Source organism: Homarus americanus, unplaced genomic scaffold, assembly GCF_018991925.1.
Source record: "Homarus americanus isolate GMGI-L3 unplaced genomic scaffold, GMGI_Hamer_2.0 scaffold36734, whole genome shotgun sequence".
In the NCBI taxonomy this organism is placed as follows: Eukaryota; Metazoa; Arthropoda; class Malacostraca; order Decapoda; family Nephropidae; genus Homarus; species Homarus americanus.
The window spans coordinates 3,651,916-3,675,534 of NW_024733126.1; the positions used below are offsets into that span (position 1 = coordinate 3,651,916).

General features: G+C 43.4%; 1 protein-coding gene across 3 annotated transcripts in view; it reads left to right on the forward strand.

The window, feature by feature from the left end:
* Positions 1-23,619, forward strand: part of LOC121869304 — a 204,962-nt gene that overhangs the window by 80,186 nt on the left and 101,157 nt on the right. For all 3 annotated transcript variants that reach the window (XM_042370554.1, XM_042370553.1, XM_042370555.1), the window contains exon 3: positions 16,651-16,693. In XM_042370554.1, coding sequence (XP_042226488.1) covers positions 16,651-16,693 — 43 coding nt within the window. The remainder of the gene's footprint in view (positions 1-16,650; positions 16,694-23,619) is intronic.

The window sequence follows — 23,619 nt, forward strand, 5'->3', positions numbered from 1 at the left end:
TACAGCCAGACGCAACTTCTCCTTGAATTGGACCACATATGAAGCTAAGGGCGTCGCGCTCTGATCACTCAACCAACACTCTTTTAACACCTTAAGAGGCCCTCGCGCCTCATGTCCATAGACGAGTTGGAAGGGCGAGAATCCTAGCGACTCTTGTTTACTGTCCCGAACAGCAAACAAAAGCAGGTCAACTCTCTCGTCCCAATCCTTCCCAGTCTCCAGACAGAAGGTGCCCAACATGAGTTTTAGTGTCTGCTGAAATCTCTCTACCACCCCCTGTGACTGAGGGTGATAGGCCGAAGACCTCAACTGCCAGACTCCCAGGGTTTGCACTACCTGATTAAACACCCGGGAAGTAAAATTGGAACCCTGAGCTGACTGCACCACTGTAGGAAGGCCTACTTGAGTGAAGAAGTGGGTTAAGGCTTTGATAACATTCTTCGCTGTGATGCGGCGCAAGGGAATGGCTTCAGGATAACGGGTTGCACAATCAATAATGGTTAGCAAGAACTGATGACCACGAGGGGTCTTAGGTAAGGGACCGACACAATCTGTGACCACCTTACTAAAGGGCTCTTCAATGACTGGGATAGGCTGCAGAGGGAATGGTTTAACACTGGGGTTCGGTTTCCCCGCTACCTGACAATCATGGCAAGTGCGACAGTAAGAGCTGACGTCTTTCTTCATCCTAGGCCAAAAGAACTGGGATAAAATTTTTGAATAGGTCTTCCTAACTCCTAAATGACCACCCACCCCATCATGAGCGATACTAAGTACGTCCTGCCGCAAAGGTTTGGGAATAACAACTTGATGATGAACTAACCAAGGGTGATTGGCAGGAGAATTGGAGGGACGGAACTTCCGCATTAATACACCAGACCTAGTGTAGTAGCAATTTGATTCTTGCTCAGCTTCTGTCTCAGTAACTGACCTATTGAGAAAACCTACTAGCTCAGGATCCCCTGCTTGTAGCTCAATAAACTTACTCCTAGTGATGGGAGAGGAACCAAAACTAGTGACATCTGGGTTCCTATCTCCATCAGAACTACTCTGGAGGTTATCTGGTTGGGCGGAATCCTCAAAAAATTCACTGAGACCAAGATCAGTATGGTCCGGCTGGATAAGATTATCCTCGGACTTCTCACAGTCCTGGAGGGAAACTTCATCAACTTCACTAGTTTCTTCTTCTTCTGTACTGCGGCTCATGCTACGGGTCACAGCACACGCAGGGAACAACCCTGGAAAGTCTACTTCTAACTGCACAGTATTATTCTCGGCAGTGGGACAAGATGAGATCACAACATAAGGGAACATCATGTCGCCAACGAGGTCATTTCCTATCAATAGAGAGACCCCTTCTACAGGTAAGCTATCTACTACTCCTAACGTGACATAACCTGACTTTATGGATGACCGCAGGTACACTTAACAAAGGGGAATACGCGACCCACCGGTCAAACCGTTCACAAGCACCCAGCTACCAGTATAGCATGAATCCAGGACTGGAGCAGCTTCTTTAGTAACAAGAGATACGGCTGAGCCTGTGTCTCTCAAGAGTTTAACAGAAATGGATTGACTGAATTGATCCAAAGCTAAGGAACCAGGAGAACAAAATGGTTCAAAGGTTGATATCACAGAAGAGGGGGAAGCATCCAGGGCAACAGTCTGACTGAGGGCAGTGGCACAGGGCTCCAATAATTTCTCCGATTGCTCGGCCACCCTGACCAAAAGGGCGGGGGATCCTTGGTGAGAGGAATTTCTTTTCTTTAACTTGAGACAGTCGCTGATGACATGTCCTGGCTTCTTACAGTACCTGCAACTAGAGTTTCTCTCACCAGTAGGAGTAGATCCACCCGTCCCATGGACCATGGGCTCACCCGGGGTAGATGATGCAGAACCTGAGGGTCGGGTCGGTATGACAAGAGGCAGGGACCCCGGTGTAGATGTTGGTGTGGGCCGCTTGAAGGACGTGAAGGACTGGGACATGGGAGCATAAGACCTGGAATTTACATTTCTATTAGTTAAGGAATAATGGTCAGCCACTGGACCAGCATCAGCCAGGGTACAGATACCTCTCTGATCCAAATGTGCTCGAATGTCGCCTGGGATACACTTTCTAACCTCCTCTAGCAGGATTAGTTCAACAAGCTTTTCATGTTCTACATGGGCAGACTCACTTTCAATCCACCTCCGACAAAGGACCTGTTTCTGCCTGAAGAACTCCACAAATGTTTGTTTGTCAGTCTTCCGGCAGTTACGGAACTGTTGCCGGTAGGCTTCAGGAACAAGTTTATAAGCGCTCAAAACCGCGGACTTAACAAGGGCATAGTCTCGACATTGATCCTCAGAGAGGGCAGAAAACACATCTAATGCTTTACCAGTGAAAGATCTATAAATAAGTTGAGACCATTGAGAAACAGGCCACTTGTTAAGTCGGGCAATTTTCTCAAAAAGAGAGAAGAACTTGTCTGGTTCTTCCTCATTAAATTTAGGAACACTGTTGAGACATTTGTCTACACTGAATGTTGAAGTATTACTACCTTGAGCCAAACCTCGTTGTTTGAGAGTTTCCAGCTCCACCTCGAGTCTCTTGAGTTCAACTTGTAAGGCCAAATTACTTGGTGTAACAATTTCCTCTGAATTTCCCGACGGTTGGGCTATGATTTCATTGTCAATAAGGTAGTTGAGGACAGCCTCTTCTAACCTAGCCTTATTCATGGAAGAGCGGCCTTCTACTTCATAATAAGCAGCGAGGGATTGCCACTCTGCCTTAGTAAGCCCCTTCAGTACTTCGGCTGAAGGTGAAGCCAAAAAGCTTTCCAGGTCAAACATGTTGAACTCAAAATCGAGTAGCGAAAAAAAAGTAACCGTGGCAGCTAAGCTAACTAGCTAGCTAATTAATAATATCAAAATGCAATCAACTGTGAAACACAGCAAGGGATTAACCAAACACCTGGTACACAAGATAAGGGTTAACTCACCAGTAGCTTAAGCAATAACAGGAGCAATATAAATGAATACTGTGAACACAGCAACTTGCATCCAAAAATACTTAGCGATGAAACAACACCTGGCGAGTAACAACACTTGATATGACACAACAATGGTGGTTAGCTCCCGGACACAGGCCCCCACTTGTCGCGATCCCACTACCCTTTATACTTGGGGAGTGAAACCTACCCCAAGTTATTAACAAATAAAGGAACAAATAGGGAACACGGCAATAATTATCCCCACAAAAAACCTACTCAACTAAATGTACTTGAATAAGTATGAACAAGTTGAAATAAGTGAATCACAAAAGGGAAGATAATTAATTAATTCAATTTATGTTCTAAAGGGAGTAATGACTAGCAAACATGAATTTAAGGGAATAAGTAATTGTATAATAAAATAAGAGTGATGCCGGAAGGGCGAAAATATACCGTAAGGAGTTAGACCAAACTAATATTACTTTACATAAATATATTACACAAACATACAGTATATATAAACAGCAATCACTACAAAATGATTATTTCCTACCAAACAGGAGATTCCTTACCACCAGGATCCCTTCCTAGGCCTAACTAAACGTGTCACTAATACCTGATACCCCTAGGGCATTGCAGAAGACTGGACAAGGCACTAGACAAGGGTCAAGGCTAGAGAACGAATGGACACGTCTACCCTATGCCACGGTTTTTCGCTACTGGGGAGGCGTGGGCACGCCGAGGAGCGCTTCTCATATCACGTGATCCAGGACATTTGCTGGATATTTTATATAATTAATTAATATACTACTCTTGAGTTGACTTAACAGAGTAAGACAATGATGCATATTAATAACATACATAAATATACAATTAACCTAAGTAACTAAGAACAATAATAATATAATAAGTACAATTAACAAGTTTATAGCTTGTGTGAAATATAGGCGTGAACATATGCCTCACGCTATGCGAGTTCCCGAGCGCTCAGGCACGTGACAATACTACATAAAGCACAAGAACAAAATATACCATACAGAAAAATTAGGTCAAATAAGAATGAGCCAAGGTGAATGACCAGAAAACTTAAACATGACATAGGAATAAAGAAAGGAATTTATAAAAAATTAAAGGGAGGGGAGGAGCAGCTCAGAAATAGGTATAATGAACTATCTAGGAATGTTAAGAAAAATGTAAGGAAAGCAAAGAGAGACTATGAAGTCAAAATAGCAAGAGAATCCAAGGCGAATCCCAAGGGATTTTTCCAGGTATATAGAACAAAAGTCAAGGACAAAGTTGGGCCTTTAAAGTCATGGAGTTGAGTAGTGATAAATAGCAGTGAAGAAATAAGCAAAGCATTGAACAGCTACAACTTATCAGATTTCACAGAAGAAATTCGCGAGGAAATTCCAGAGGTGGAACTGATATTTAGGGGAAAGGAAGAAGAGAAATTAAAGAATTTGACTATTAGAAAAGAGGATGTTCTTAAGAGGATAAATAAACTAAAGAAGACAAAATCACCAGGGCCGGATGAAATTTTCCCTCGAGTCTTGAAAGAGTGTAGGGAACAGATTAGCGGACCCCTTGTAAATTTATTTACGAAATCATTAGACACTGGAGTTGTGCCAGACTTGTGGAAAAAGGCAAATGTAGTACCCATATTCAAAAAGGGAGACAGAGCATCAGCATCAAATTACCGGCCGATCAGTTTAACGTCAGTAGTGGGGAAATTTCTTGAATCAATTAGAGCAGATAGCATCCGATCGCATCAAGAGAAAAGCAAATTAATCTATGACTCGCAACATGGGTTTACAAAGGGAAAATCTTGGCTAACAAATCTGCTGACGATTTTTAGGAAAGTCTTCGAGGTAGTAGATAATGACGAAAATTACGATGTTATTTACTTAGACTTTAGCAAAGCATTTGACAGAGCACCGCATCAGAGGCTTCTGAGAAAAATTAAGGCTCATGGTATCGAGGGGAAAGTTTTTAATTGGATAAAATCATGGCTCATCGATAGAACGCAGAGGGTCAGCGTAGATGGTGTTTAATCTGAGTGGGGCCGTGTAACCAGTGGGGTCCCCCAGGGGTCAGTACTAGGCCCACTCTTGTTCATAATCTACATAAACGATCTAGATACTGGGATCAGCAGTGACATAAGCAAGTTTGCGGATGACACCAAAATAGGGCGGAAGATTAATTCAGGGCAGGATGCAAATGCATTACAGGAGGATCTAAATAAACTGCAGGGGTGGTCTGAAAAATGGCAAATGAAATTCAACACCAGCAAGTGCAGCGTATTAATATTGGAAGAACAAATACTGACAATGTATACAGCCCTAACAACATCAACCTAGAGAAGTCGACTTGTGAAAGAGACTTAGGGGTACATGTAATCCCGGACCTACTGCCTAGAAAACAGTGCGTTAATGTTCGAAATAAGGCAAACAGAGTATTGGGTTTTATATCTAGAAGTGTAAGCAATAAGAGTGCAGAGGTCTTATTGCAACTATATCTTGCGCTAGTCAGGCCGCACCTCGATTATGCGGTTCAGTTCTGGTGCCCTTATTATAGAATGGATATCAATTCACTGGAGTCGGTGCAGCGAAGAATGACGAAAATGATTCCGGGACTTAGAAACCTTCCATATCAGGATAGGTTAAAGAAACTTAACTTGCATTCCCTAGAAAGACGAAGAGTGCGGGGAGATATGATAGAAGTATTTAAGTGGGTGAAAGGAATCAATAAAGGGGATATAGATAAAAGTTCTTATAATATCCGAGCAGGATAGGACTCGGAGCAACGGATTTAAGTTGGATAAGTTTAGGTTTAGGAGGGAGATAGGAAGAAACTGGTTCACAAATAGGGTGGTGGACGAGTGGAACAAGCTTAGCAAGTTTTTAGTAAGTGCTGGGACGCTGGAAAGTTTTAAAAGGAGGCTAGATAGATTCATGGACGATAGAGAGTGGTTGTACCTCTCGACAGGAGCTGCCATGCACAGGCCAACCGGCCTATTGCAGACTCCTTATTTTCTTATGTTATGTTCTTATGTTAAAGTGTAAGTGGGTACCAGAGCTCTGGCCGTCTGTTAGGGACATTGTGAGGCGTAAAGTATAAGTGGGTACCAGAGATCTGACCGTCTGTTAGGGACAGTGTGACGTGTAAAGGATAAGTGGGTACCAGGGATCTGACCGTCTGTTAGGGACAGTGTGACTGTACAGTACCTACTTAGCTTCAACGCTAATTTGTCGGAAGTACAATAACTTCATTCTAACATAAATATCTAGCGTATGGTGGCTACAAACGGCTCCGAATGCAAACAAAGATAAGAATATTCGTAGATGGTCTAAATGCTCATTTATAGTTGATATAATTAAAACAAAAGATATTTTTTTCATATTTTCAAAGTGACACTAAGATGGTTCAAGAGCTGTGATAACGCCTGGTGCTGGGGATACTTTCGTGGACGTGAACTAACCCATTTGTCAAGCATTCATCTTCTACTTAACTGTAAGATGAAAGGATTTGTGGAGTAAGCGAGTGATAAGTCTTGTGTGACCCCCCTTACCTGAACCCCTGTACTTGAGATATCGGGGGCACTAGGTGAGATCTGGGCTGTGATCTGGCTAATGGTCGGAGGAGCGGTGAAGGGGTAATGAAGGTCTGGGTGTACTGAAGGTCTCTAGAACTTCCCTCGTCTATTATAAGTATTCGAACATTTCCCCAAAGAAAATTTTTCACAGTCACTGACTCTATATTAAGGCCACATAATAAATTCATGTGTGAGTGAATTATTACGCTCAAGGATATACTCAGTGTTAACTAACAGTGTGTTAATAAGGAAGGCGATGAGTTTGTATATATATATATATATATATATATATATATATATATATATATATATATATATATAGTTTTCTAGATGCATATAAGAATAAATATATCATTATTTCAGTATGAATTTTGATATATATGTGTGAACCTCATTATGCTACTTAGCAGGGATAAACATCAGCCACTGTGTGTCGCTACTTGATGTACTAACAATTATTTCAAACTTGAGGAGAGTGTAAGACAATGCAGCGCGTCGTCACATTATCTTGTAATAATGGTGTTCACCACTTGGTGTTATAATGGAGGCTAATTTCAGGCCAGTAGTGTCTTGTTAAGCCAGCTTTGTTAACACTTGTCTCTGACTGATCCACTGAGAAAAATTTCCTGTACCCGTCTGCTCGACCGACTCAGCCAGGCTCTGACCTTCTCTCAACAGTGGCCTTTACTTGGGGGGTCCTGCTTTTTTAACATTGTTTCTTAATGAATTCAATGTTTGTTTTTCCGAAGATGGCAAACATTTTTGAAGGTGTAGGAAGTTTTAATTGTGAAGTGTCAATCACAAATCATCTCAGACTGCCCAAGTAGTTCAGCTTCACCTACTGATGTTGACTCAATCACTAGTCAGCGCTCCTGTACACTGCTCAGTGATTTACATTTTCTAACTGTAAATTATGCTGAATTCCCTTAAAGAGGTCCGTGATTATAGTTTTGTGGCACAAACTCATCCATAAGAAACATAAAACTGCCCATTTGTCCCCATATTTTTTTTCGTGTGGTGCTGATGGTTAAGGCGACATCTTCAGCTCGGTAACTTGAACACAGGGCATGTTGGTGGTCCTGGCGAGGATGGAAATGGATAGTGGAGAGGAGGAGGCCAAATTATGACAAGTTAAAAGATAATGGTAAATCAGGAAATTTTCACACGTGAGACAGTGGACTGAAAAAAAATGGTTAGCGTCAATCAGTTATAAGAACGCCTGACACCGTACATCTCTGTTACGTAACCTGCATCACGGTGTAATCTTTCGTTGACTCATCTAAAACGTGTCGACTTATCAAGAATGTGATGATTTACCAATAAAACAGACTTTTCTAGAATGTTTTCACTCTATCCTACGTGTGATTCAGAATATTCTGGTCTCACATTACGAAGAACTACTGGACCTGATTTTGCATATGAATCTGATCATTTTACAGTTGGCTTAACACGGCAGGTGTAGGAGTGCTGGTGATGGTGACACTTACTCACTCCACCAGCGGAGGGTATCCACGGTAGCTATGTTGATAGCGTGAATGTCCAGCGACTGTGACAGTTTTTCTTCCTCGTGTGTGTGTGTGTGTGTGTGTGTGTGTGTGCATTTCTCGCTGGGTTGAATGACCTTCCTATACAAGTATAATATTAATGTTACATACATAAATTTTGTCAAGGTATTTGATGTGTATATAATGAAAAGGTGAAAGTTAAACAAGACGAACGTGAACTTGAGGGAAACGTCCTCTCGTTGGTCGGTGACTCTCTCTATGGTGGTAAACAATGTGTGGTGGTCACTGTCCCCAAGACCAGTGAGCTGAGACCAATCTTTTGTTTTTTATCATTTATATAACATATGTTATTACCTCACCCATATAAAGGCTCAATGATGACACTGAATTATTTAGGAAGACCAGATACACAGTATAGTTTATTAGTAACTTCTACCATGTACTTTCAAGGAATATAACATAATTCCAAACATGGTGGATAACCTTTCCAAATTGAAACTAATTATGACAAATATCTGTCCGTTTATCTTGAAAATAAACTTAAGTTCTGGGTTCGGTGTAAGGAAAAGAGGAACCTTGCAATAAAGTAATTGAAATAATATGAAAATGTTATTATTTGCTTATCTGGACAACCTCTAACAAGGCTCCTCATTTATGCTGTGTTATCGTCTTAGAAGAAATGTAATTCTTAATCACAAAATGCGCTAAAGAATGTCTGGTTTATGCTGTAGGTGATGGCCTCTCCGCCGGTCCTCTGGAGGTCACGACCTCAACTATCACAACTAAACTTCTTTGGAGTAAGATTTGTGGAATCGTGGACTAATCTTCCAGTTATTATTGTAACAGCACCAAGTGTGAACTCCAAGAAATATTGCTAAACCAACACTGACGTACGTTGTGATATATTCATGAGTGTCTGTTGGCCAGCACAGTGAAGAAACTGGCCGTCCGACCGGCTGATAATCCCACTGGTGGCAAAGAGTGCCCTAGTCTCTCTCTCTCTCTCCCTCTCTCTCTTTTCCTTAAAACCCTTGTGTACGGTGCCCACTCCTGAGCTGAATAAAATGTTCTAGGGTTAGCGAAATAAGGTATTACAAGTGGTGTTTCCGTAGTGAAGGGGTTAAGATACAGCTGATGATTATTTTATTCATTCTAGGACGATCGTGTTGACTTTAAATAAAAAGTCATCTACATACAAAACACCGAGACCTCTTCTATTGTATAACCGTTTCGTTAAAGTGAATCAAACGTCAATACAGATATTTCGTTGTAGTTTTCATGTTACACAAAAAATATTGCAATATGCCTACTTAGCAAGTGCTGGACACAGTTGATCATACGCTCCAGATAGGAGGAGATGTCCAGGAAATCAGCGAAAGTAAAAGTTGATAGACTAAATTACATACTATGCTGTAAAATGAGGAAAGTTCATCAAGAAAACCAACTCGAGTGAGTAGGGGTGTAGCCGGTGTCACATGCTGGCGCCATGATGAGGGAAAGGACAGTCTTTAGAGCCGTTATGACTGAGGTGAACCTTGAAGGTGCTGAAGACGGCTGTGAAAATATGAACAATGAACGCCGAGCTGGCTTTGAGTTCCTTTGAGTTCGCAAGACCAAACAAACAAAACCCCCAACAAGAACACCCCGCGCGAAGTCGTCACCTGGCCTTGAGCTTCACGGAAACTGCTCTCGCGGTCGACTCTCTTAGCCTTACTTCTTAAAAAAGTTTCTCTTCATTTATTTGGATTATTTGGCTCATCTTATTCTTACCATTCTTACTGTCTACTAATTTCAACCTCTCGTGTTTTTGTTGTCTGTTTACTAGTTGGTGTGTGTTTTATTATCTTTCACGCCTCTTGCAGTTGAAGTGCGTATTCATACACTCTTTGGTTAAAGTTTTGTTACGAATTTTGTTAGTTTCGACTTTAAATGGTCGTCGAGTTCTGGTAGACACAGCTAAGTATACTGGACACGTTTCTCTGGCAGGAAAAACCCATCAGAACAATCCACAACAATGACCTTACCAAAAAACCTTCAACATTGTACATCTACAAGAATATACTGTATCGTCGCTCTCCCTGTTTTGTACTGTACATGCTTCCAGTCAGTGCTCCGACATGCTACGGAATTTTGTCTCAAGTTCCAAGTCGTTCATGTTCCGTTACCGTAACTATCATCTGCGATACATGTAATGCTCTGAGAAGTGTCCATTATTTAGCCATACATACCGTTAACTGCTTCTTATATTTTTACTGAAGTAAAGAAATGTAATAATGTGTCTAATGGTTATGAAAACAATGTGATAAGTGAACGCGGGTCCCGTTTGTCTGTGAGGTCTTTCAGGGCAGTGCAGATCTAGCACACCGTAAGCTTAAGTCTTTTTTTTTCGGTACACAAATAGGCATCGTGGCCAGCAATGTGCTAGTTTGTGTTCACTTCCTTATTGTAAAATTAGGTAAGGTTTCACAGGTATCGGTATGAAGACTAGCGGTGTCCCGTGCACCTCCCTTTGGTCGCTGCTCCCTTGAAAATAATACAGCTATCTTCTGATAATTTGTAATGGTTTGGTTGTCCACTTTGTGGTTTGTGAGAATCTGGTCACGAGCAGCTACAGTTAACTCCATATCACTTGTATATAATGTCTTATTACATGCTTTATGGTGCACTATACTATTTTGTATAGCTGCTGTGACTGAGGTGTTTACTTTTATATGTAATTTTGTGAGGGGGGTCCCATATATCTGTGTTTGTTTCTTATCATTAACTTCTTTTTTTACAAACATTTTTTCCCCTACCGATTCGCTTTTAGTCGTGTGTTTGGCGATGGGGCAGTTTTGTCGGAAGGTAAACACCGGCTGTGGTGATGTTACCGGTAAATAGTACAGTTGGGGAACTCGTATACTCTGCCCCCCACATCCTGAGCGTACACCGCTGAGGCTCCTTCAAGCATACCGTTGTAGTAGTGGCGAGGGTCTGGCTGGACTGTGCCTCGTCTCGAATTCCTGGATTAAGGACAATACTTTTATCGTCATTAAAATTTTAACAGTTATGTAGGAATCCAAGAAATTAGACAAAACATGTGTGTGTCCGCCTGTCTATCTGTATCCATTCAAATATCCATCCATCCATCCGTCTATCTATCTATCTATCTCCATCATCATCCATCCATCCATCCATCCATCCATCCATCCATCCATCCATCCATCCATCCATCCATCCACCATCCACCCATCCAACCATCGTCTACCAATCTCTCTCTCTCTCTCTCTCTCTCTCTCTCTCTCTCTCTCTCTCATAAACGTATTTCGTGTATTCAGGAAACACATAGTAAAAAAATATATACCTGAGAGTTTGTTGCACATACAGTATACTACTGTAAGATCTAACTATATATTATCATTACCGCGTGTACCGTCCTGGTGTTCTTCAGAGTGAGACATAAACTATCTATGTACTGGCTTACTAGTGAGTCGTTCATTTAGTCGGGTAGTCGTAGTATGCTTGAATAGTGGGTCGTTCGGTTAGGTGGGTATTCGTAGTATACTTCAATAGTGGGTCGTTCATGTAGGCGGGTAGTCGTAGTATACTTCACTAGTAGGTCGTTCATGTAGGTGGGTAGTCGTAGTATACTTCACTAGTAGGTCGTTCATGTAGGTGGGTAGTCGTAGAATACTTCACTAGTAGGTCGTTCATGTAGGTGGGTAGTCGTAGTATACTTCACTATTAGGTCGCAGTCGTGAAACAAAAAACTCTCACACCAATGTTACAACCGAACTCTTACTCGCTGACCTTGTAGACAACTATATAATACTCACACCAGTTTGACGACTGTTCCAGTGCTGACTTTATAATTTAGTCACCATAACTAATGAAGGTTCCTATACGTTCATTTTTTGGTCTACAGTAAAACTATTACTTCCTTTAAATTTTGCTGCGGACAGAGACGGGCGAGCTCGTTACTGTAGGTCTTCATGTCATGGTAAGTCAAAATATTACCTGCTATGGACCCACCAGGTAAGATGTGGCCCTGGACAGACTCCATGTACCAGACAAACGTATGATCACTGTGAACCGTCCCAGCTTAACCAGTTATTACCCCCCTCCACTCCAGAAGAATACGGAATATAAAAATGTTTACGCGATTTGTATCAATACTCCACAGACTTCACTATTAAGCGAGCAAATATTATGAATCCAGCAAATGTAGATATAACTTTCTCTCTCATTCCCGCCCCCAGGCTCAGCTTATACGAGATAATTTTGTTTTTTTACTCCATTCACTGACCAGCTGATCTGTAAAGGGATTTCAGTTAAGTGTCAGAAAAAAACACACATTAAGAACTTTTTACCAGAGTTCTGACAAGGTGGAGGATCAGTTCAAATTATGTAAACAAACTGTCGAGTGTAACATCTATAGAGGCTGAGACAAGATGATGATCATCACACCCAAGATGAAGACCCACCAAATATAATTAATTACTTATTTCCTTTTCGGAATGAGTGTATAATGTTGTATATTACACACACTGTAAAGAAATCATTAATTGAAAAAAAATATCAAATAATTCGGACAGTAACGATCTCCTGAAAGAAGAAAATCACCTTCATCAAGTCACCATCGCGTGATAATATGAAGTTTATTATTATTGAGAGAGAAGGTGACCCTGTAGTTTACTATGGGAGAGAAGGTGACCCTGTAGTTTACTGTGGGAGAGAAGGTGACCCTGTAGTTTACTGTGGGAGAGAAGGTGACCCTGTAATTTACTATGGGAGAGAAGGTGACCCTGTAGTTTACTATGGGAGAGAAGGTGACCCTGTAGTTTACTGTGGGAGAAAGGTGACCCTGTAGTTTACTGGGAGAGAAGGTGACCCTGTAGTTTACTATGGGAGAGAAGGTGACCCTGTAGTTTACTGTGGGAGAGAAGGTGACCCTGTAGTTTACTGTGGGAGAGAAGGTGACCCTGTAATTTACTATGGGAGAGAAGGTGACCCTGTAGTTTACTATGGGAGAGAAGGTGACCCTGTAGTTTACTGTGGGAGAGAAGGTGACCCTGTAGTTTACTGTGGAGAGAAGGTGACCCTGTAATTTACTATGGGAGAGAACCCTGTAGTTTACTGGGAGAGAAGGTGGCCCTGTAGTTTACTGTGGGAGAGAAGGTGACCCTGTAGTTTACTATGGGAGAGAAGGTGACCCTGTAGTTTACTGTGGGAGAGAAGGTGACCCTGTAGTTTACTATGGGAGAGAAGGTGACCCTGTAGTTTACTATGGGAGAGAAGGTGACCCTGTAGTTTACTGTGGGAGAGAAGGTGACCCTGTAGTTTACTGTGGGAGAGAAGGTGACCCTGTAGTTTACTGTGGGAGAGAAGGTGACCCTGTAGTTTACTATGGGAGAGAAGGTGACCCTGTAGTTTACTATGGGAGAGAAGGTGGCCCTGTAGTTTACTATGGGAGATAAGGTGACCACTGCTTCCCGTCTTCTAAATTAAATACTATGAAGCTGTCCAGTCTAGGTTAAGGGGTTGATTATGTTTGTTCATTGTCTTACCCCAACAAGATTTCACCCCAATGAGTGACAATGACCTCGAGATTTGAGGTTTGTCTGACATTACATATAGATCTGAAGTATTTGCAGTGAGCATTGGTAAGTTAATGTCTTTCCCATAGTGAATAGTGTCTCATATCACACGTTGTTGGGTTGTATATCACGTGACTCCATAAAATTCTTGAAAAATCTAAACTAAGAAACAAAGGTAGACGTGCCTGGGTGTACAGTACAGTATATGATTGACCAGAGTACAAGATTGTTAAATTAAACGGCTTAGAACGGACGGATGGATGATTATTTGTTTATTATTTGAAAGAAGAAAGAAAAGATGTCTTACGTCAGGTGAAACATAATAATACTGTCTTGTGTTTCAAAATAATCTGCAGCGACAAGTTTTACAGGTATTGACTGGCAGTATCTTTTTAATTTTGTCGCGAATAGAGTTTGATTTACGGTAATATCGTCCACTGGTCAGATATAGGCAATGTATGTAAATATGTGTAACGTCGGAAGTAGACTGTTAAAAAAGAAATGGTAATAAAAAGCCTTAGAGAGAGAGGGAGGGTAAGGGAGAGAAGAGAGAACAATAGGTAAAGGGAGGAAAACGAAGAGACTTAAAGAGACAGGGAAAAGGAAACTAAGTGTACCCCCAGCTGTGAGGTGGTCAGGTGTAGCACAAGGGACACCCACCTGCGTCTCTCCCTTCAGTAAGGACGTTTATCCCCGAACCCAGGACGGTCACCAAGAGGTGTTCGCTCCTTCGCTTTGCTGTAATTAAAAGGAAGAAAAATGATTGTGTTCCCCAGACTGAGTGTTAGTGGGCAGGCGTCTTACCCTCATTTAACGTGGTATTACGAACATTTCTGGGACACTCATTTATTATCTCATTTCCTTCATCCTGTAATTGGATATCCACTTTTACGGTGACGAATTTTTCACTACAGTCTTCCCGTTTTTGAAAATATTTTCCCGAGGCCACACGTACAAAACTTTTGGTATAATTAAACCTGTTTAGTAACAGAAAATTAATTATTACGTGCTTATAAAACTTCCTGGATTATAGTACCTACAGTTTATACACAACTAAGAGATGCGTCTATACAGTGCGTGGTCGTGGATATAACAGTTAATACCACTCTGCCGAAGCTAACAATGGCTAACAGCGGAAAAGAACAAATCTCTTCACGGAAAATTGAACAACTAACATATCTCAAGCGCAACTCTCCTCCACTACTCCATCCCCTACACTAAGCCACACTCTTCACAGGTATTTACAAGCCAACAAGCATCATTATTATTATCGTCATCATCATTATCACCACCTCCTTCGGCACCAACAAGAGTATCAAAACTGTAAACAAGAAAATTGTAAGTGGACACGTCCCAACTATCCACAGTGGATTTGAAGTACAAGTTCCCCGTGCATTCCCTCTACTGTATATCAGACTATATTCCACACTGTAAATATAAATGTGTTGTATGTGGCGTCTATCAACACTGTGGGTCAATATATCATCTCATTATCACTGTCGCTTTAGGAATCGGTAAGAATTAGGACCCTTTATGACAGGGGCCCATTATGACAGGGGTCCATTTTGACAGGGACCCATTATGACAGGGGCCCATTATGACAGGGGCCCCTTATGACAGGGGTCCCTTATGACAGGGGTCCATTTTGACAGGGACCCATTATGACAGGGGCCCATTATGACAGGGGCCCATTATGACAGGAGTCCATTTTGACAGGGACCCATTATGACAGGGGCCCATTATGACAGGTGCCCATTATGACAGGGGCTCATTTTGACAGGGACCCATTATGGCAGGGGCCCATTATGACAGGTGCCCATTATGACAGGGGCTCATTTTGACAGGGGTCTATGATGGCAGGGGCCTATTATGACCGGGGCCTATAATGGCAGGAGTCCATTATGAAAAGGGATCATTATGTCTGGGGCCCATTATAACAGGGGCCCATTATGGCAGGGGCCATTATAACAGGAGCCTATGATGGCAGGGCCTATTATGACAGGAGCCTATTATGGCAGGAGTCCATTATGAAAAGGGATCCTTATGTCTGGGGCCCATTATAACAAGGGCCTATTAAGATAGAAGCCCATTATGACAAAAGCCCATTATGACAGAAGCCCATTATGACAGAAGCCCATTATGACGGGGCTCATTATGACTGGATCCCATTAAGAATGGGCTCTGATCTTAAGTGTTAGGATAAGTTGGCACGTATTAAGTCTGGGTTACCATATAACCTTACAGACCCTGGAGTCACCCGTCCTCTCCCAAGCCTCTAGTTCACTTCACACATATATTAAAAAAAATAACAAAGGCTGAAACGAGTAAAGAAATGGTCGACCAAATTCTTGAGGGTAAATTGATGACAAGAACAGATTAGGTCCCTGTCACTTGTTGAAGAGTTTAGTGAGAATTTTTAAAAGGTTATTTATGTCGGGTAATGGAGCACCTTACCTGGGATAATAGCACATATCAGGTGAACGGCGATGTACCTGCAGTAGCTGAGGACACAGTCAGACATGACAGGAGGTCAGTGGTGTGGATGTTGTAAGTCATACGTAAGAGGAGCAACTCGGCCCTGGACCAACTCTGAGCGAGGTTGTTTTAATATGTACTGTACACACGCTCCTGGACATGCACTCTCGACCGCCTACTAATCAAAGTAAACCGTAAGATTATTACCATACGATTTATTCTGTAGATAGAATATTTTAATAAATTTTCAATGTTCTTACCTTTCTTTTCCTATCATGAAAATTTGTAAAAGCAGCCAGTAAGAATGCTTTTCTTTTTTTTTCAATATATTTACGAGTCGCCCCAAAACTATTTACAAATATTATATTCATGTTAGTTCTCTTCTGCCTGATGCTAACTAAGGAGGAACCTCCAGCTGGAACCTTGTAATGTGTGTGTGTGTGTAGAAGTAAGACGTCTGTTACCTGGTGTTTAATGTGTGTGTTTGTACAGACGTGTTGACTGATGTGAGTTGTTTTTCTTCTTCTCAGGGCGTCCTCGCCGCCGCCAACGCACAGCTCATCGAACGCCCGAGTGAGTATTTACTGTATATATAATAATGTTGTATAATTTCTGGTGGTGTTAGTATATCATAGGTAAATATTGTATAATTCCTGGTGGTGTTAATTGGCATTATTTAAATCTTTGGTGTATGTATCTGGACACCCTGAAGTTCAGAGTTAATAATATAAAATAATTCTTTAGTATCAAACTGCTGTCTGAAACATTAAGATGAATGTATTATGAACACATACTGTAGGTGAACCAGTCCTTAGTCCTTGTTACTCCTATTATTGATTTTGATCTCTCTTGCCTAGTTGTCTGGGTGACGTCTCAGGCACTTTTGGAACTAGGAAGCTGAAATGTTAACTTACAAGTATAATGTACTGCCCCCCACCTCCCCTATTCTGTCTCCGGGGATAGCACAAAGTGAGGGGAAGTGAAGTGTGGGGTAAAGTGTGGGGGTGAAGTGTGGGGTGGAGTGTTGGGGTGAAGTGTAGGGGTGTACTGTGTGGGGTGAAGTGTGGGGTGAAGTGCGGGGTGGAAGTGTCAGGTGAGTGTCAGGTGTGAAGTGTCAGGTGAAGTGTGGGGGTGAAGTGTGGGGGTGAAGTGCAGGGGTTGTGGGGGTGTGAGGGGTGAAGTGTGGGGTGAAGGTGTGGGGTGGTGTCGGGTGTGGGTGTGGGGGTGGGGTGTGGGGTGGAGTGCGGGGGGTGGTGTGGGGGTGATGTGTGGGTGGGTGTCAGGTGGGTGTGCGGGGGTGGTGTGGGGAGTGTGGGGTGTGTGGGGGTGAAGTGCAGGGGGTGAAGTGTGGGGGTGAGTGGGTGAGTGTGGGTGGGTGGGTGGTGTGTGGGGTGAAGTGCGGGGCGTGTGAGGTGTGGGGTGGGTGGAGTGTCAGGGTGAGTGTGTGGGGGTGGTGTGGGGTGTGTGTCAGGGGTGTGTGAAGTGGTGAAGTGTGGGGGAAGTGTGTGTGGGTGTGTGGGGGGGGGTGTGCAGGGTGGGTGTGGGGTGGGGGTGGGGTGTGGTGTGGGGTGGGGGTGTGGGGGTGTGTGGGGTGGGTGTCGGGGTGAAGTGTGGGGGTGAAGTGTGGGGTGGAGTGCAGGGGTGAAGTGTGGGGGTGTGTGTGGGGTGGGTGCAGGAGTGTGGGTGTGTGGGGTGAAGTGGGGTGGGGTGCAGGTGTGGGGGTGGGGGTGGGGTGCGGGGTGTGGGGTGAAGGGTGGTGCAGGGTGAAGTGTGTGGGGGTGGGGTGTGGGGGTGGTGGGGGTGGGTGTGGGGTGTGAAGTGTGGGGGGTGGGGTGTGGGTGGGTCGGGTGGTGTGGGGGTGGTGCAGGGGTGAAGTGTGGGTGGGTGGGGTGTGGAGGGGGTGGGGGTGGTGTGGGGTGAAGTGCAGGGGTGAGTGTGGGTGGGGTGTGTGTGTGGGTGTGGGGTGCAGGTGGAGTGTGGGGTGGGGTGTGGGGTGGGGTGGTGGTGGGGTGTGGGGTGGGGTGTGGGGTGGGTGCTGGGGTGGTGGGGGTGTGGGTGGGGTGTGGGTGGGTGTGGGTGCAGGGGGTGGAGGTGTGGGGGTGGGGTGTGTGGGGGTGGGTGGGGTGATGGTGGGGGTGGGGGTGGTGGGGGTGAAGTGTGGGTGGAGTGTCAGATTGAAGTGGGGTGGAGGTGAAGTGCAGGGGTGAAGTGTGGGGGGGGTGGGGTGGAGTGTCAGGTGAAGTGTGGGGGTGGAAGTGTGAGGGGTGGAGTGCAGGGGGTGGGGTGTGGGGAGTGATGTGTGGGGTGGAGTGTCAGGTGAAGTGTGGGGTGTGTCAGGTGGGGGTGTGGGGTGGAGTGTGGGGGTGGGGTGTGGGTGGGGTGTGGGGTGAAGTGCAGGGGGGTGAAGTGCAGGGGTGGAAAGTGTGGGGTGTGTGGGGTGGGGTGTCAGGGTGGGGTGGGTGGGGTGAGTGTGGGGTGGGGTGTGGGGTGAGTGTGGGGTGGGGTGTGGGGTGTGAGTGGCAGAGAGTGTGGGGTGTGTGGGGTGGTGAAGTGTGGGGTGGAGTGCGGGGGTGAAGTGTGGGGAGTGATGTGTGGGGGTGAAGTGTGGGTATGAAGTGTGGAGGATGAAGTACGGGAGGGTGAAGTGTGGAGGTGAAATGTGGGGGCTGAATTGAAGGGGGTGAGATGTGTGGAGGGGAGTACAGCACAGTGAGGGTCCCACTACTTGTTTCTCTCTAAGTTTCTCTATAGAACTTACCAGTGTAGGTGGAGTCGTCTCAGTGGAAGTTTCTCGGGTCAGCAGTTGTCAGTCAGTCTTTGGGAAATCTTGTATTACTTCCTCAATGGAAAGTTGTGTACTTGTACTTGTTCTTGTTCATTTTTTGTTTTGCTGCTTGTGAAGTTGGCCTTGTTACTTGCGATCTTGGATGTGTGCAACAATGAGATCGCGCACAATGAACTTGGAATCTAGTGACTGCTCAACAATTTTAGATCGCGCAAGGCTTTCTGCACAATCATGGAATAATCTTTTACACGTAAGTATCAATGATAAATTGTCAAAGTCAACGTAGTAGCTTACAAGAGATATATTTGTGATCAGTCCCAAAATGAGAGAAATATATCGGCCATCAAAATGACATAAGGGATATTCAGTTTGTGTGTTCATCAGTAATGATAACGCGTAAAGTATAACAATTTCTTTCTCTTTACCTTGTGCAATCTAAGACAAGTAATAACTTAAGTAAAAATATAGGAATTAATAAATACTCATTTTATGAACTAATTTATGAAAGAAAACAAACCAATCTATAAGTCTCATTTGTTCTTACGTTCAACTGTCTTTATGTGCTATTACTATTACATTGATGTAAGAAATAATACAAGTATACTGTACACGTATATTCATATAAACTGTACAACTGATTATGAACCACCACCATAGACAAAAGGGCATTAAGGTATTGCATTATGGCAATACACATTCTAGGTCTGAGTTAGCTTGTCACTAAACTACATTTTGGTACTGAGGTCCACCAAAAATGTGTCGTTCATGTGTCTCCGGCTGTGGGATTACTGAACGAGTGAAAAATTCATACACAAGAACCAAATTGTCTTATTCCACTTAACACTTGCCAGTCGTTGTTTCGTCCTCATAAAAACTATTGTAAATGTTTTCTGACGCCTTACTTCATCTCAGTATCTAACAATATTTATTTCAGTGTGTGTGTGTGTGTGTGTGTGTGGTCATAACACAATAAAACAGAAGAAAGTAGTAGTAGCCACACCAGTAGGACCATGTCGCGTTCATTGAATTAAACATATACAATAAATAAGTACACACACACACACACACACACACACACACACACACACACACACACACTCACTCACTCACTCACTCTCTCTCGCGCGCACAGATGACGAGGGAGAAAGTGCCATGGAGAAAGTTCCTCCCTCCCGCCCCCGCGCCCTCCCTTACCCCTTCGGCCTGTCTTAATAAAACCTGAGCGTAAAACTAACTTGACTAGTCTGAGACGAGAATAACTATGACACCTGAGCTGAGACACTATCCATTGTCCTAGTGACGTACTGTACACGGGTCTACGTAATGTTTAGTGTGTGTGTGTGTGTGTGTGTGTGTGTGTGTGTGTGTGGTAATACAAAACTACGTTCAGATTGACGTTTAGGAGACCCTTACGCTTTATATTAATTCTTCAGTTTATATTTGAACCATCACCAACACCACCACTACCCCCATAACCACCACCATCACCAACACCACCACTACCCTCATAACCACCACCATCACCAACACCACCATTACCCCCATTAGCACCACCATCACCACTTCCAGCCTCTCGTCATTCATCCACTGGTCTCAGGTAAACATTATACTCTTGTCAGTGTTGGTAGATCACCCAACTCAGCTGTAGAGATAACTTTAAACTGAAGGAAGTGATGTGTGTTGTTTCTCGAGGCTGTTGTTCTCTATGGGAGTTTGTCTTACTGTGGACACCAACACCTGACTACCTTCCGTCAGAGGGGATATATTAGTTCCTTATAATAAGCTCTTTAATAACTGACTGTATGAGTTGGAATAAAGTAAGAAGGACATTGATAAGTATTGTTGTTTATAGTCTTTCCAGTGTACCACTAACGGAACGTTAGTAGAATCCAGTTTCTCTCGCCTGGAGGGAAGGAGGGAGGGAGGGGGCGAGGGACAGGTCATTCATATCCTCGCGCGCGGCACACATCTCCATGTATTAAAATAAAAACGATATGACAGACTCCAAGTTTCTTCTGATCTTCTTACACTGGTATTCGTCCTTAGGTGTCTAACGTACAGATTACCTTGTGCCAGGTTAAAGTGTTGGGACACAAGAGGTGCAACAGACGAGTGTAGCGCTGCCATGTCCCGGGAGAAACTGTGCTTGAGGGCTTTCTACCCCACAAGTTTCACCCGTGTGTGGGGAGTGGGGGGGGGGGTGAACAATGACAGTGAGAGTCTTGATATCACCTGTGTGTTCAGGCTTGCTGGTGTGGCTGGGTCAGGGGTGTCTATATCTGGTACTCAGTCATCTAGTTATTAATTAAAAAGCGATTCATGCTGTTAAGCTGTACAACTGGTTCCAGCTCTGGCACTTTCTCAAAAAAAAAATATTTTTTTTTTTCATATATGTTGTTTTCTTTGTGCTATGAATTATTGGTGTGAAACTTTGGTTCCATAAGTCTGATGGCCCATTTGGGACACATCGGATTCCGTACGCCTCGGTACAAGAGAGGGAACTGTGGGCGGTAGTTCACTTCCACAAATGTAAGGGCTTGGGGGGGGGCCTGAGTGCGAACCTGCATCCCTGAGGTCAAAAAGAAAATACTGTTAGTCGCACCCCTACATGGTAGGTGTCAATAACTGTTATTGCACTAACATATAACATATAACATATGGCAGTCGATGTGCCAACAGAATAAATCCGTCAATATATTTTAAAGAAAAGAAGGACCACTGATGTATTGTACAGTGGAAGTAAACAATTGGTTGTGAACTTTGCTGAATAATCACGAGACAGTGAAACTCACAAACCACATCTAGGAGAGGTAGTGGGTCTGGCCGAGACGAGGCACACATGGCTACAGGTTTCACTAGTGTACAGCATAAACATTCTGGCCTCGTACAACCATCTCTCTCTCTCTCTCTCTCTCTCTCTCTCCAGGTGCGAAAAACGCTGAATAAAAAATAAATCTTATTTTATTCTGAGCTTATCTGGGAGGTTTGCATTTCGTTGGTTTGTGTAAAATACAAAGTACAGTATAAACAGTAAAATAAAGATTATTAAGAAAGTTCAAAAATAAAAGATTAAAATCTCAAGAAATACTGATGACGGTACAACACAGAAGACACACTGCTTAGCCACATCAACAACAGAATAAGGTAAACATGAAGCAGGTGGTCGGGAGCAAATGCATGTCTACTTCATCTGCTAATCAAAACTTTCCATCCTCGTCGGGAGTGTTGTGGTGGTGGTGGGTGTGGCACTTCCCGGCCATTTCCCTTTTCACTTATTTTTTCAGAGAGTGGTTCAAAGTCTTCATCAAATTGAGAATTTAATCACTCTGTACCACAAGGTGATTATGACCTGATTTAAGGGTGGATGGTACCCTTGCTTCAGGTGGACTTACCAACTGGTCCCGTTCGACCAGTAACATGAAGTCTTAAGATAGAAAAAGTCTGCCCCCGATGTATAACTAAGTGATTGTCAAAGAACCCAAATTGTTGATTACCTTTTCTAGATGTCGCCTCCAAGAAACATTATTTGATCAACTGTATTTTAATGTTTACTTATGTTCTATATTGTATTAACGCCTTAATCACCTGCTACACTTTTTGCAGGCATACACGATATAACCAGTTAAGGGAATATGTGCTGTATATAGAAGACAACCTACAATAAGTACACTATTGGTGTGTGTGTGTGTGTGTGTGTGTGTGTGTGTGTGTGTGTGTGTGTGTGTCTCAGAACATAAGTAAGTGTACTGTGTTTTTCTTTGACTGTACGTACTCTTACGTTAGATCACACGGTAGACATCAACAGAAAGAAATTAAGAGATGCATCTCTTCGGTTATATGAGAGATACATGAGAATAATTTCTTCCTCATCCTTGATCTCATTTAGTCAGCCACAAGGCCTCCCCCTCCCACCACCCAGACACTCAAACGTCTGCACTCCTGCCTAGACGTCACGATTCTTATACGTTGAACTTTACTCAGAAATTCTATTTTTTTTTATTCTGTATTAACCTCGATACTTTTCCTGGGAAGAAATAATTTCCAAGGTTGTGTCTGAAAATCATATCTTATATGATAAAATTCTTGTTATACAAGTTTTGGGATTTTTTTTCAAACAGTCACGACTGATGCGTTCATTATGCGTAACACCATCATCTTAGGAATGGTTGTTGAAGTCCACCTAATACATTGCCCACGTAATTGTAAGAGAATACAGGAAATACATAACAAAATATCCCTTCCTGAAAATCACTCGCCACGCATGCGTACACAAGATCAACGTCCGATCATTCAGCGATGCGTGTCAGGTCGGCAGTCTTTCATCTGAATACTCGCACTTGGTTGATCCCTGCCGTCCTCCAGCACCACCCGTGTAAAGACACGGGAACCTTTACTATTTTACCAGTGATGTAACACACTCAGTGGCCGCGATGTTGGAATACACTCCTTAGCTTCTCGGTGTCATAAACAAGTGACAGCACCAGGTCTGGTAACAGAGACATGTTTAAGACCTGGGCTTTTGTGTCAACGCTGAGTCAACACACGACCACAATCTCGGCCCCTACCCTCGGTGTGCAGCCTGGAGCGTGTCTGTTTAGAAAAAGATGTGGCGTCCACAGAAAAGTTAAGTAAAGGGAAAGTTCAATTTACGTCCAGTGAGGGTGAGTGGGGGTCCTGGGAGAGTGAGAGTCAGGGAACGTAACGTGAAAACGCT